Source organism: Clinocottus analis, unplaced genomic scaffold (assembly GCF_023055335.1).
Source record: "Clinocottus analis isolate CAN_PGR_092001 unplaced genomic scaffold, fCliAna1.0.p SCAF_8, whole genome shotgun sequence".
In the NCBI taxonomy this organism is placed as follows: Eukaryota; Metazoa; Chordata; class Actinopteri; order Perciformes; family Cottidae; genus Clinocottus; species Clinocottus analis.
Genome location: NW_027176240.1, coordinates 19,914,136 through 19,928,372, shown reverse-complemented (window position 1 = coordinate 19,928,372; position 14,237 = coordinate 19,914,136). Strand labels below are relative to the sequence as shown.

Here is a 14,237-nt window from a genome sequence, read left to right as displayed (position 1 = left end):
GGGAAATGCCTTTTTTTCTTATGTCACTTGAATGCAACACTTCCGTATAAAAGACTGTTTACTTGCTCGTGCCGAGGTAAAATTGCCTGCCTGGTGACAGATGATGCCAGGGTCTTTGAAGGCACCATTTCAGTGACAACAGAATTGGCCAATCGCTGTCCGTAAAAAACAGCTCCGGTAAAGAATGGACCAATGGCTGAGAGGGAGAGCGATCCGATCGTTGAAGTTTAGCCGGACTTGTTTTGTTTAGGTTAGCCACCGGAGACTGTCGTTTTGTTAACAATGCGACTGTTAATTAACAGTTTTGCGGTTAAGATATATTAGTAACTTGTATTTCATGACAATGGGGTCATTTAAGTTCATCCCTGGACAAGAACATTCAGCGACAGAGGCCACAGTCATAGAGGTAAACACTTACTTAGTCGACGTTTTTTGAACAGCTAACGTTAGCTTAGCTAGCTAACTACATTAACTTAGTTAGCCTGTTGGCTAAAACTTTTTAGCCCGAGTTGGACTCACCTTTATTGCTAGCTACGAGCTCGTGGGTTGATGAATCTATAAAACGTCCCTGCTTGGAGGCCAGTTGTATTCGCCCCTGCAGTTGCAAACATGGGTAACGTCACTAAAGTTAGCGTGAAATAGTTAGGTTAGTATATTAGAAGCTAACTCAAGTAGCGTTAGCAGGGTTGGTCAATAACAATCGTTTTGATTACCAGTTAGAATCATAACGTAATTCCTAAAACAGCGAGGACTGTCGTATAGTGTTACTGTATATGACAGCGATACATATGTTAATGTAAATCCCTGCTGAAATGGCGTCAAGCGATAGATTTAGCATGGACAAAAATACTGAGAACAAAAAACATGTTTATATCTGTAAGGAAATATGAATCCCAGAGACACAGTCCGGTAAAGTTGGAAACAGATTCAATAAGTAATAGAGTGTGGAATGATAAATAATAAAAAAAAAGGAAAATTATGCAAATGCACATCCTCAATAAAGCTGTTGTGGTAAAACAAAAGGGAGCCTATTGATGTTGGAAATTATTTTTGTTATTCTACACTTTCTTACTGTGACCTTATTGCATATTGTACACTATCTACTAGATAACTATCAAAATATGATTACTGATATCAAAACACAGAAGACGTATTGGTCACTCATGATATCAAACTCATGCTGGTGCTTCAGAGACTGTGAAATGGGCCAAGAAAGTCTGCAAGCTCTTGTTTTAAAATCAGTAAAACAGTGATGAATGAAAGTGACACAGACATCTAAAATGACACCGGCTGTACAAGGTTTTAAAAAAAAAGTCTTTGCTTGGAGAGTTTGACTCTGCAAATATAAAACGTGTTTAACGTGTAATCCTCAGCCTTGGCTGCCTGTGTTACACAATTCCAGTTGTGTGTGTGTGTGTGTGTGTGTGTGTGATGCAGCAGCGTTTACTCAGGCAATGTGATATCTGATCCAAGAGGTTCTGCCCAGTTGGATCCAGACGAGATTTCTGGGCAGCTGAGCTCAGGTTTGTTTACTTCGGCAAGAGAAGCAACAATATGTCAAACACAGACATATAGGTTAGAGGTGAGACCGTTAGGTCTACAGAAAACTAATCAGAAGCCATTTTTGATCATCAGATATGCGTTTAAGTGGAGGGCAGGGCTGTGTGATTTTATTTATATTTGTGCTGTCATAGTATGTTAATCGTTAATAACCATAGGACATTATTTAAGTAGCTTGCTGATGCAGCTGTTTATTCAGTTGGTAATATTACATGCTGTCATGATGTTAACATGTAAACTATGTTTTAGGTTTTATTATGATACACAATCAGGTTTGTAATTGTAATGATTATAATGATGTTCTCATTCTCATTGTAACATAATAATAATGAAACTGTAAAGCATGATATTTTCCAAGGTTATTGTACCATTACGACCCTACCTACAATAATGGTGTCTGGATAAACAAATGGGTCTCGAAAGTACATTCAAGAACTTTTATAAAAAGCAATTCAATTAAAGTAAACATATTGATGTGCTTATGATGCAAGAGTGTGATGATTTTTTTTTCTTTCCTTTTTTTAATCAATGCCCTGCTCTTAGTATTGCCATACCAGAATGCATTTATGTTGTTTCAGTTGCCTCTTCGACCCAGTGGTCGTGTGTGTATGTGTGTGTGACAGAGCGGTGTTTCTGTGTGTTTACAGGCCAGGCTGGTGTGCCAGGGAGTAAACAATCACAGCTACATCTGCGAGTCGGGTCACTGCTGTGGCGAGACCCAGTGCTGCAGCTACTACTATGAACTGTGGTGTGAGTTATCTCGTCATGACACTTTTATCAAATGACATGCAGCAGGAACATACAAAACTCAGTGAATCAACCCATACAGCTCATGCTGTGTGCCTTTTGCTATATTGTTTTTTGCACAAACATTACACTCTAAAATGGAGGAAATCTGAAATGCACCAGAAGGCATGCCCTAGATTGTGGAGCTGTTGTTTGATGAAGATCAGGATTTGTACCAGTTAAGTGAGTTTAACCGGTGCCATGACTTTTCTATCACCTACAATCAGCACTTGTTTTTCCGTGCGTCTGCACGCTTGTATCTTCTGAGTGCTTCTGTAACTTAAGGAGTCCCAGCCCTTCAGAACAATCTCTGGCATTTATTTTGGATACTAAGAACATCAAAGCCAACCAGTGGTCAATGAGGGAACCAGTCGAGGGGCTTTTATAGTCACCAAGGCCCAGTTCAGACCTGGCATTAGCATGCATCTTGAGTGATCCGCTCACTAGTGGGAAGCTACAGGTGTGGTACAGATGTGAGTGCACGAAGACCGCATTAAGGACGCATCAAGAGCCGCCTATTCAACTGATGTCTTCCGTTTAAGCAGAAGTATGTACCCATACTGTGTTTATGAAGCCGCGTGAGCTGAAGCCGGTCCGTGGTGTCTTGAGTTCTTCATCAGCGTGACATGACTAGGTGGGTCCGTGGTCCTATAGGTAGATCGGTGTATTTTGGCCTCTTCAGTACTTTTGAACAGTGTTTTGAAAGTATTTCTCGTGTCACAGAGACCAGTGGGATTGAGTTGTGATCAGGGTGCACTGATATCGGGGATTGGGATGATACGGACTCAAATAGCTGGATCAGGTATCGGTAACAATGAGGTCAATCTATTGAGTTCAGTTCTTTGTTTATTCACATTATCCGTTATATGCTGTAAGGATTTTATTGATACTAGTAATGTTATCGAGACTTCCTATCGTTTCTGTTTTTGAGTGATTAGATTTCATTGATTAGCCAACTCTGAATGGCATCGCTGACGTCACCTGCAATAGACGAAAGATGGACGCAGTCAAAAACTGCAATTCTAATGATTGATATTTTGCTTGTAGGCCAAATGTTTTGCTAAAATGTTGCAATTATTTCCCTTATTGTGAGGGTTTTATTGCATTTTTTAAATAATAAATATAAACTGAGTACATACACATTCATTTATTATATTTTGTTTAACAAAGTTAGGAAAAGCAATGTTAAAATAAAGCCTCATATTCCTTTAGACATAAAACCATGTTTTCCCCATCCTCCTCCACACAGTGAGACATACAGCTTATTGACTAACCACTGGTATTAGATCAGCGCTCAGTATCGCCTGTAGCGGTCTGCCGCCCGGTGAACCAACAACGCATTTGATCTTTACGAACAGAAATCATGCGTGTGTTTTTTTCAGCTTTGTCGAAAACACCCCCAAAAAGTTGGCACGTTAAAATAAATATCAATAGTTCTTCTTTCTTTGTGTCACAACAACATTCAATTCTGATGCAAGGGAGATCTTTGGCAATAAAAAGAATTAAGTAAAAAACAACAACTGTACTTTGCACCATTTGTCTAGATATGTACTAAGTGTGTCTGCACTGTGGGCCCTGCAGGGTTCTGGCTGGTGTGGGCTCTGATCATTATCCTGACGTGCTGCTGCATCTGTCAACACTGGCGCTCCAAGCAGCGCTTCCAGCAGCAGCGCCGGCAGAACGAGATCAACCTCATCGCGTACCGAGAGGCCCACAACAACTCCCAGCTACCGCTCTACCTCAGTGAGTCTGCGCTGCACATTCCACTCGCAGCTCGTTTCTCTACCTCTGTCACACACTGTGCACGATTGCAAGGCGACATCTCGGTTCTCAGTCCTTGATTTGTGTGAAAATACATTTTCAAGTTCAGCTGAAGATTATATGAGGCTTTCGCAATCAGCAGAGGAAGAAGAATAGAGTAAGTGACCTTCAAAGTTACAATCTTGCGTACAAAATTGCTGCCAAACAGCAACATAGAGCTGAGGGGAATTAAAGAGTTTGGGATGTTTGACCCCTTTTCCCACTAAAAACCATGTCATTTGATTAGTGCGACTTTAACCTCTATGGTCACGTTTTGAGCAAGTCCTTTGCAAAGCTGAGAATTTGGGAGTAGGGAAACTGTTAAAGGGATTGAGTTTAGCTAAACATCCTCGGTCTTTGTACTGAAGTCCAATTCCGAGTCTCAAAGTTTGAGCGTTTAGTCTGCCAGGGTTCAGGGGTGGTTGCTTTGCTGCCTCTCGCACTCTTTATCAAGTGATGTCGGTTGAGTCCCTGATGGATTAAGGCCTCAGGGAGACACTGAGACTCTGTCAAGTGATCATAACATGACTAGGGATGGGTATCGTTTGGGTTTTTTCCGATACTGGTGCTAAACCGATACTTTCAAAACGATACCGGAGCCTAAACGGTGCCTGAACCGATACTTTTTGTACGCATATACATATATATTTACTGGGAGAACTTTGTTCCAACAAGCCGAGGACGGTTGACAAAAGCTCCTGAACTCATGTTGTCTCCAGCGATCACTCGGTGAGCGCGCTGGAAGCCCCGCCTCCTTGAGCCACGCCGCATTCAGCAACGTGTGAGGAAGCGGAGCAGTGACTGCGCTCTGATCCGCGACATCGTAATAAAGTATCGATACTAAAAATATGCTTTTGACCTCTTTAGTCCTGGTATACCGTGCAACATTACAGAGTAGTGTTGAAAAAAAAAAAGTATTTAAATCGGCTCAGGCACCGAAAAGCTGCGTTGTGTTTCGGTCCGGTAGGTACCGGACCTCTTGGGACCGATGTCGTGTTAGCACCGGTTCTCAGTGGCAACCCTAGACACGACTCGTCTTTCATTCTCGCCTGTGTTGTCAATCTCCAGGATTCCTGCCTACCTACCTGCTGCCGGCCTACGAGGAGGTGGTTGACCGCCCCATCACGCCGCCTCCCCCCTACACCCCTCTGCAGTCGGCACCCCCACCCACGGACCCGCTCGAGGAATCTCCCGGCTTCGACCCGGCCATCTCCGTGCCCGGCGATGCGCCGCCCCCCGCTACTCCGGAGGTCGCGCAGACCCGCCTCCACGGCGCTCACAACCCCAGCAAGGACCAGACACCGGGCAGGTACCGGCGCTTCACGGGCGACTCCGGGATCGAAGTGTGCGACTGCCAGGAGCTGTGGGATCAGCGCAGCCTGTTAGAGACGGAGGAAGAGACTGTGGATGAGGGGGCGGGGCAAATGGAGGGCTTGTGCGAGCGCTGTGACCCTGACTCTAGACGCGACCACGATGGCGGCGCAGTCATTCGTGAAAACACAGACGGTCACACAGGCTCTTAGGTAATCACCATGATGTCTTTTTTTTACCTGCAGTCCGGAAACTCTGCAGCGGTCACTGATGACAAAGGCACACTTCTGGTGCTGTGTGGGTGTGAGTACATATTTTAATGGTTTCTAAAAATGTTAAGCTACATTATACAACTTCTGGTTGGAAGCAGAAGGTACGTTTTAAGCCAAGCTCCGCCCCCATCCTCTTTTTCCAGTTGGTGTTTGGACGGTTGCTCGTGTGGACGAGCTGTCTGATTTGAAATGTCCTCCTGCCAGGAAGCAGCACTGATCTTCATGTTTGGTTCATGTTCAGTCATTTTTTTTCTCACCTTTTGACTTCCACGATTGTTTGATGTTTGCTCAGCGGTTCTCTGAGCCCCGTGTCATGTTCCCATGTCACTGCCTGTAGCATCAGACTAGACTACAGCACGGTAGCGAGAGCTCCACTAAGACTAATACTATTTTTATTTCTTTCGCAATCAAATTGTATAATGACGATACATTAACCTTCATTTTAAAACCCGGCCGTCTTACAGTAACGCTGTAATGTTAAGCCTGGATTCTGGCTCATATGCTGATACGTCAGCTGTCTACTGGGAACTATCTGTTAAACATCTCAGGCTGTAGTGGGCCACCGCAGGGCTTTGTAGTTCTTCAGCATCAATGTGATGAAGTACCTCAAGTTGTCAGCTATAGGTTCTTTTTTATTATGATGTCAAAAACAGACCACCGGTAACTTTTACCTGTTGGACTCGGGTGTCTTCGGCTCGGTCTCTGTCGTAGACACATCCTGAATCTGTAAGGACGTCGCTGCGTTGAGTCACATTGAATATTCATAAGCTATGATAATGCCACACACACACACATACACAGAGACAGCATTCACGTTGGCAGGACCAGCTGACCACGCAACTGCCAGCCCCCAAAAACGGCCACTTCGTATATAAGATGCATATCGTAACCTTCAAAAGCAATTGCCACATAATTGGAGGTTTTTACAGGATTCATGGGAATCTCATTTGGACCTGCATTTCTCCGTCAATGCCCAACCACAGTGCCATGACCAAATGGACCTGTACTTGTGTAGCGCTTTTCTAGTCTTCCGACCACTCGAAGCGCTTTAACACTACATGACATCATTCACCCATTCACCCACTGACGGGAGGAGCCACCATGCAAGGTGCCACATCAGTATCAGAAACCATTCATACTCCGTAGGCGCAGCTACGGGAGCAATTTAGGGTTAAGTGTCTTGCTCAAGGACACATCGACACGGGCTAGCGGCTCCGTGGATCGAACCGCCGATCCTCTGATTGAAAGACAATCCCTGCTCACCACTGAGCCACAGTCCAGCAGCCTTCCTTAAGCCAGCGAGCGTGTCCGTCTTTACTGGAGCTAATGCCAAAGTGTCCATCTGAAATCTGTCAGCTGTCAGCATCCATCAGAGCTAAACGGGAACGGCTTTGAACTACAAAGGCTGTGTCGTCTTTGTGGAGGTCCTTGAGAGAGCCGCTGGTTTGAAAATGCACATGCCTTATCCTCCAGAGCACAGGACGGGTTCTTCAGGAAATGATGTTAGTCGTTACCCTCCTCATTGGATTCCCCCGTCTTCAAGTTCTGTGAGACGCCGTAGTGGCGTAACGTGTCGCCTCGTGAGTAGAACGTAATTGGGTCGACGTGATCATCGCGCGAGTCGTTTAATTTGTGTTACGTTGTGTTCTGCACTCACCGGATCTCAAGCCATGACCAAACTCGTAGATATGCAAAGGAGACGGTCAGTACGATGCGGTCGGTGTGTTTATTCTGCAAGTAGAGTGCGTGTGCGTGTGCGTGTGCGCGCGCGCGTGTTGTGTGTGTGTGTGTGTGTGTGTGTGAGTGTGTGTGTACAAAGGGAACGACTGACTGAAACACTCCGTGTACAGACCGTGTCCTCCGGTGCACTGAGGGGACAGCTGAGTTCACTTGAGCACTTTTCCACACGTGCAGCATTGAACTTGCGACCTTCAGCACCCGGTGCTCCACTCTGTACATATGCTCTTTCTAACCCACCAAATGAAAATCTATTTTTCTGTCGCATTTTTGTATAACATAATAAAAGTTATGAAGAACACATGTCTACTATCCTTTTTTCTTTCATTAGACTTCCGATGACTTGAGATGTTTTTAATACATTTGTTACTCGCAAGGTGTACCTAATAAAATGGCTGGTGAATTTACTATTTGTATATTTACTTTACATAGTGTATGTGTATATATATATATATATATATATATATATATATACTATACACAGTGTGTCTTCTACTATATAGCAGACACAATATGTATATATACTATATATATACACGGCTAACTGACTTACACTCACTGCACATTAGTCTACTGGCAAAACATGTAGAGTTATGTTTTGATGTTATGAGTAGACCATACTCAGTCAAGAGTACAGATTAAGTAAAGTTTTAAAAACTCTTCACATGCTTTATTTAGTTATTTAAACTAAAGTGGCAAGTACTACACAACAAAGACCAATTGTTAGTACAACAAACAATACCTATTCAACTTTACTTAGATTTAACTTAACTTAGGTAGCAGGTTCATAAACATGCAGATAACAGGGAGGCGTCCAGCACTAAATGTCTTAGCTCAACAGGTCAATGTGACTAACAGCATGAGCTGTATTCAGATGTTATCTGTTCTGACAGATCATCTGTAAACTAAATCAATTAAAGAAATGGAGCAAAGAGGAAATCCACTCTTTTGTTGTATGAGTGACTTTCAATCCACTTTCCCTCAGTATGAACCGTATTTGGAGACGCTGTGCTCCTTCAGGACGTCGTAGCAGACCTTCACCACCAGAGGGCGCAGCAGAACAAGACACGTCAGGAGAAACAACGAGTCCTGACTCTTTCTGACGCCTCCTGTTTCTACTTCTGTCCTACAAAGTTGGGTCTCTTGTGACGGTCAATAACATCAATACACGGAACATATTTCACTGGGATGTAATCATATACAGTGACTCAATTCATTAAATTATTAGTCATTGGTTTTACACCATATTACACTTTGTTCTTTTCTCTTTAAACTACAACCACAGCAGATTATGTTATGTTATTAAAACAATGGCTGAGGAAAGAGCAGAGAATACCCTTGTGATGGAAACAAGCGTGTCTGCATACCACATATACATTCAAGCCGACACACAGGTTGGACCTGTATGTGTCACTTATCACATGTCATTTAACTGAAGTGTAATGAGTGTGTCGGCTGGAATGTATGTGTGCGCTATGCAGACACGCTTGTTTCCATCCCTCAATGTGTAATCCTGATGAATGAGGACGAGGAGTCTTAAGAGTCGAGGGTCGTGTGACGGCAGCAATGCAACACATATGTCATCATATTTAACTTACACAGGACGTTGTAGGTAGTAGCAGGAGCTGCTGTATGTATTTTGTGATTAATTGTAGAATGGAAATGGCAGAATAGTGTGTTTGAGATACAAATCTTCACGGACACTAGATGTAATAACATTTCCAAAATGGTGTAATTTTACAAATGCATTTGAAAATGTTCTGAGCGTTCCTCCAACTGAGAGTTGTCACGTTTGCTTCAAACTCAACGCACTTCCTGTTCATCAGAGCCACGGCCTCGGGCTAAAACTGGCTGCAGACGATTGCGACAAACTCTGTCAGGTTTGTGTCACAGCTGATCGGGGGACTGAAGAGGAAGCACGGAGATGGAGACCGGAGTGAGAAAGAGGGAACAGTGGGGGAAGAAAAGAGAATATATCCTGGCAGCAGCGGGCAACGTGGTGGGCCTGGGCAACGTGTGGAGATTCCCCTACCTGTGCTACAAGAACGGAGGAGGTAAACCATCTTTGTGCTTCTCTTTCTTAGTGATATATATATATATATATATATATATATATATATATATATATATATATATATATATATATATATATATATATATATATATATACTGTATATGTATATATGTATGAACTTATACATGCTGGTATTTGTTCGCAACTCAGAAGTTATTCATTTTAAATCAGCAAAATAACAAGAAATTGTTCATAAATGTACCAAACACATGTATTCTTTCTTGTTATATAAAATTGGCACTTGCCAAAAAAAAACACCTTTCATCCGTTGACTTTAGTGCATACGTTAGTACAAAGCAACAATGAAGTACATTAAATTGCTGGTTTCACTGACTGGGGAACAGGTTCTGGCGGCTGAATGTGAAGTGGTTAAATGCAGTGAAACGGTCTTGTTGCCCTCAGGATGAATTCAGATCAGATATTTCTTATTGATTTCTATAGTTGTAAAAGTCTTCATCATACTTGAGTTCTCGGCTGTCGGTCTGACGTTTTGATATATATACAAACATGGTGAAGCAGGCTGTGTCAATACAAAGTACAAGGGTAAAACAATGTAAAGACAAACCAGTATGGCATAAGGTAGAAAGTCAGGACGTCCAACTAGGAACAAACTGGCCCCAGTTCCTGAAATACTTTTGTTTTTAGTATTTTTACTTGTAATTCCAGAAATACAGGTAATTTAAAACATTTAATTCAATTTATTGTGTATAGCCCATCATCACAAGTCACAAATACACATAACATCCCTGTCCCTGGACCTCACGTCGGATCAGGAAAAACTCCCCAAAAAAAGACAGTAAAACCCCTTTCACAGGGAAAAAAGGGAAGAAACCTTCAGGAGAGCAACAGAGGAGGATCCCTCGCCCCGATTGTGTCAAGTTTATCCCTGACTCCTCCTCTTTGACCTCAGACAAGCTGTTTTATTCCCTCCTTGATTCAGTTTGTATCAAAGAGCCAACAATGACCAATGGTTTACTTTATGTTGGAATGTAAACCTCTCTCTCTCTCTCTCTCTCTCTCTCTCTCTCTCTCTCTCTCTCTCTCTCTCTCTCTCTCTCTCTCTCTCTCTCTCTCTCTCTCTCTCTGAGTGGCAGCATAGCATTGCATCAATAGCACTCAGTTTATTAATGCAGAAGTGGCCGTCTCTGGTCTTTGGCGTGCGTCTGTCCCTGCAGGTGTCTTCCTGTTGCCTTACTGCTTCTTTGCAGTGCTGTGTGGCGTGCCGCTCTTCCTGATGGAGACCGTGATGGGTCAGTACACGCAGGAGGGCGCCATCACCTGCTGGACCGAGCTCTGCCCGCTGGCACAGGGTAATCCCACTGTTGAGTACATTGAGCGTGAACACAGGGTGCCATTCAAAATAAACTGGAGCTGAAAACCATTTTCTGCGGGTTAAGGATAGCAAAATAACATTGTTAATTCTCCTTTGATTGGTTAATCTAAAGCAACTAAGTCTTGTAAAAGGATAACAGAGGAAGAAACAGAGGAAGAGACAAACTTGTCTCAGCCGCCGCACAGTTAGAGACAAAGTAGAAACGTGTAAATGTCGCCACTAAAGAGTGATTTTGATTGGTGACCCTCGTGTCGGACGTCCTCTTCCTCCAGGAGCCGGCTATTCGACCATAGTGATCCAGCTTTACTCCAGATTCTACATCATCATCCTGGCCTGGGCCCTGCTCTACTTCTTCTATTGTTTTAGAGACCCTCTGCCCTGGGCCACCTGCAACAATCCCTGGAACACAGGTCAGTACGGCACGCTAGTTGAAAATGAAAACTGTGTTTCATGAACAATAAGCAACCGACAGTAACTGTGTGGGAACGGAAATGAACCTCATCAATCTCCTTTAGAGAAAACACATATGATGTCTTTAAGCATTTATTCAACAGAAACTTTGAAGAATTCAATTGAGTGCACGGAGCTCTTCACCACAGATGGTTCGGAGGCCTGGCCCAGAAAACTAGTTCGACATCAGTTTTATACATCAACAAATATTATTTCAATGTTTGCACTCGGCGTGTCCTCCTTCTTCTCAGCAGCCAAAGATGTTGTTTGGCTGCGGCCCTGAGAGGCGAGAGTGAGAGACCCAAAGACAAAACTAAACTAAAGGAGAACCTAAACAAGAAAAAGATAAATTTTGTTATTGTTCCACTTCGATGGCGCCAAGACCAGCTGAGCTCACATTCAGAAAACAGCTCTTTGATATATTTCCACCACAATTACAACGTAATCATCGTGCCGTCCTATAATCAGACAGATGTGTGGACCTCACCTCCGCCAACTGGACTGCAACGCACCGGAGCAACCTGACAGTAAACGGGACGTCTGGAAATCTCTCCGAGTCATCGGCCTCTGAGTTCTGGCAGTGAGTCGGTGTTGTCACATCAAGCTCATAATAAATGACATCAATTATTGAGTACATTCTGTTTTCTTGTCAAATCTGCAAACCGCCATAGACTGTCTGGTCCCCGTGCAGGAGAGGAATCTTGTCCATGTCTGGGGGAATAGAGGAGGTCGGCTCCGTGAAGTGGGAGCTGCTGCTGTGTCTCCTGGCCTGCTGGGTGGCCTGCTACTTCTGCATCTGGAAAGGGGTCCGTTTCACAGGAAAGGTGGGTCTTGGAGTAAGGATTCAGGGCCCTCACACACCTTTAAAACTGGAAAGGTGCACAGAGTCGAGTGCAAATCCTCCAGGTGTGTCTGTCATGGTTGTGTCGTTGAATGAATACAACACACAACCGCATGGCATGTAGGGGCATGATGACAATCAACCCTTGTTTAATATGTTGAACATGTATATTAAAACAAACGTTTATTTAACAAGAAATACATGCGTAGGAACTTGTCAAAATTACAATCCAAACATGTCAAATTGCACTGACATCAATAAGACCATCTGTTTTCTGTCACCAAAAAAAAGTCCGATTTTTACTAAGCTACCCCACAATGCATTGCGCCTGAGTGTCTTGAATGTCCGTCAGTCTTGGGAGATTTTGAGGGATGCTAAAATGTAAATATCTGTCGCTTCATTGGGTTTTCATGTTTTTCGGCGGGAAAAGTAACCAGTTAGATTCCCAGTAAGTTTATTAAATGAAACAACTTCAGTTTGGATATTCGCTGCTTCTGAAATGTGCAGGTGGTGTATTTCACGGCGGTGTTCCCTTACGTGATGCTGGCCATCCTGCTGGTCCGGGGGCTGACGCTGCCAGGAGCCTGGCAGGGCGTGGTCTACTACCTGTATCCAGAGCCTTCCCGCCTCGCAGACTTACAGGTGAGACGCTGGACATGCGGCTTTACAGGGTCTAGTTGGTTTGAGGGCTAACGTTTCTTCTTTTTTTGATGCTGCTCTTAGTGTCACAGCTACCTGAATTCAATAGTGAAACACATTAATATGATAGTGATACCCTAACTACATGCTATGTGCTCATCAGGTGTGGATGGAGGCTTGCGCTCAGGTCCTCTTCTCCTATGGTGTTGCATCAGGAACCCTGATCACACTGGGCAGCTACAACAAAGTCGACAACAACTGTTACAAGTAGGCCACGCAATCAGTAGTTCCCCTTTTATTTAGACCTTACTTAAAAAAAAGTCAGATAATATAGAAGTCTATGAGAAAATGACTCTACTTCTCACCTGATTTAGTCCCTCAGTAAACATCGAAAACATGAGTTTATGGTCTCAATCTCGAGTTTCAAGTCTTCTTCAATACAGCGTCAAGCAAGCAGGAAGACGTTCATGGCGTTGCACTCGTTTGATCACATGAAAGACGACAAAAATAGTTTTGTCAATAATGAAATAGAGCAAGAGAGTTCAAGCCCTGCCTACTTTCTGAGCTCCACACAGCAGGACGATACCTGTGTGGACTAGGTGCATGTCAGAGTGTCCGGTTGGGAAAGTGACAGAGTCGGTCAGACACAGCCCCCCAACCCGAACCTGCTGTCCACCAGTTGGACAGCTGGGTCTCTGCCCTGTGTGCACTTTGCCCTACTCAGTTGTGCTTTGTGTGTGTCTGCAGGGACAGCCTGTGGCTGTGTGCGCTCAACAGCGGCACCAGCTTCACTGCCGGCTTCGCGGTCTTCTCGGCTCTGGGCTTCATGGCCGAGAAACAGGGGATTCCCATCGACATGGTGGTTGTTTCAGGTAGGATTTGAATCCCACAGTTTCCATCTCTGACAGACACGGGCGCGGAACCCTGGCACCTTTCCTGGAAAAGGGCAAAAATCAAACACAAGACCGTTTAAATGTCTCTTCTGTGCGCCCAGGCCCTGGGCTGGCGTTCATTGTGTTCCCTCAGGCTGTTGCCATGATGCCCCTGCCTCAGCTGTGGGCCGCCTGCTTCTTCATGATGCTCATTCTGCTGGGACTGGACACACTGGTAGCGGACGCAAGACATACCGTCTTTTAGAGAGTAGAAAGACATGCCGCAACTGTTTTTGCTCAATAAGTGAAGATGTATGTTGAGCTTAAAGTATCGTGACTGTCTTGATAACGATATGATAGAGTGCCATACACTGTGGTAAAGTTATTCATGGTGCCTGAAACATTTCAATGACTTTGGTGATCCTCAGACTTGTCATCCAGCGCCACCATCAAGTCCAAATTGTTATTAAAAAGCCAGTAAATGCATTTAAGCTCCATAAAGAATAATGTGGTTAAACGTCTTTCAATCAGTCTGCATTGACCTTTACATGAATATGAATGA

The 14,237-nt window shown here is 43.9% G+C and overlaps 2 protein-coding genes across 2 annotated transcripts in view; both read left to right on the top strand.

Annotated features, from left to right (window-relative positions):
• Positions 1-254: 254 nt before the first annotated feature.
• wbp1la (WW domain binding protein 1-like a) lies at positions 255-5,669 on the top strand. Its single transcript, XM_068568037.1, has 4 exons — positions 255-406; positions 2,208-2,310; positions 3,928-4,089; positions 5,215-5,669. Exons 1-4 carry the CDS (start codon positions 338-340, stop codon positions 5,667-5,669), a joined length of 789 nt encoding a protein of 262 aa, XP_068424138.1. The 5' UTR covers positions 255-337.
• Positions 5,670-9,379: 3,710 nt separating this feature from the next.
• The window catches only part of LOC137779835 (sodium- and chloride-dependent GABA transporter 3-like), a 7,585-nt gene continuing 2,727 nt past the window's right edge, over positions 9,380-14,237 (top strand). Inside the window, exons 1-9 of the mRNA XM_068568036.1 lie at positions 9,380-9,520; positions 10,716-10,850; positions 11,146-11,283; positions 11,792-11,903; positions 12,015-12,147; positions 12,672-12,806; positions 12,967-13,070; positions 13,551-13,675; positions 13,798-13,910. Of these exons, the coding sequence (XP_068424137.1) occupies positions 9,391-9,520; positions 10,716-10,850; positions 11,146-11,283; positions 11,792-11,903; positions 12,015-12,147; positions 12,672-12,806; positions 12,967-13,070; positions 13,551-13,675; positions 13,798-13,910 (1,125 nt within the window). The 5' untranslated portion in view covers positions 9,380-9,390. The remainder of the gene's footprint in view (positions 9,521-10,715; positions 10,851-11,145; positions 11,284-11,791; positions 11,904-12,014; positions 12,148-12,671; positions 12,807-12,966; positions 13,071-13,550; positions 13,676-13,797; positions 13,911-14,237) is intronic.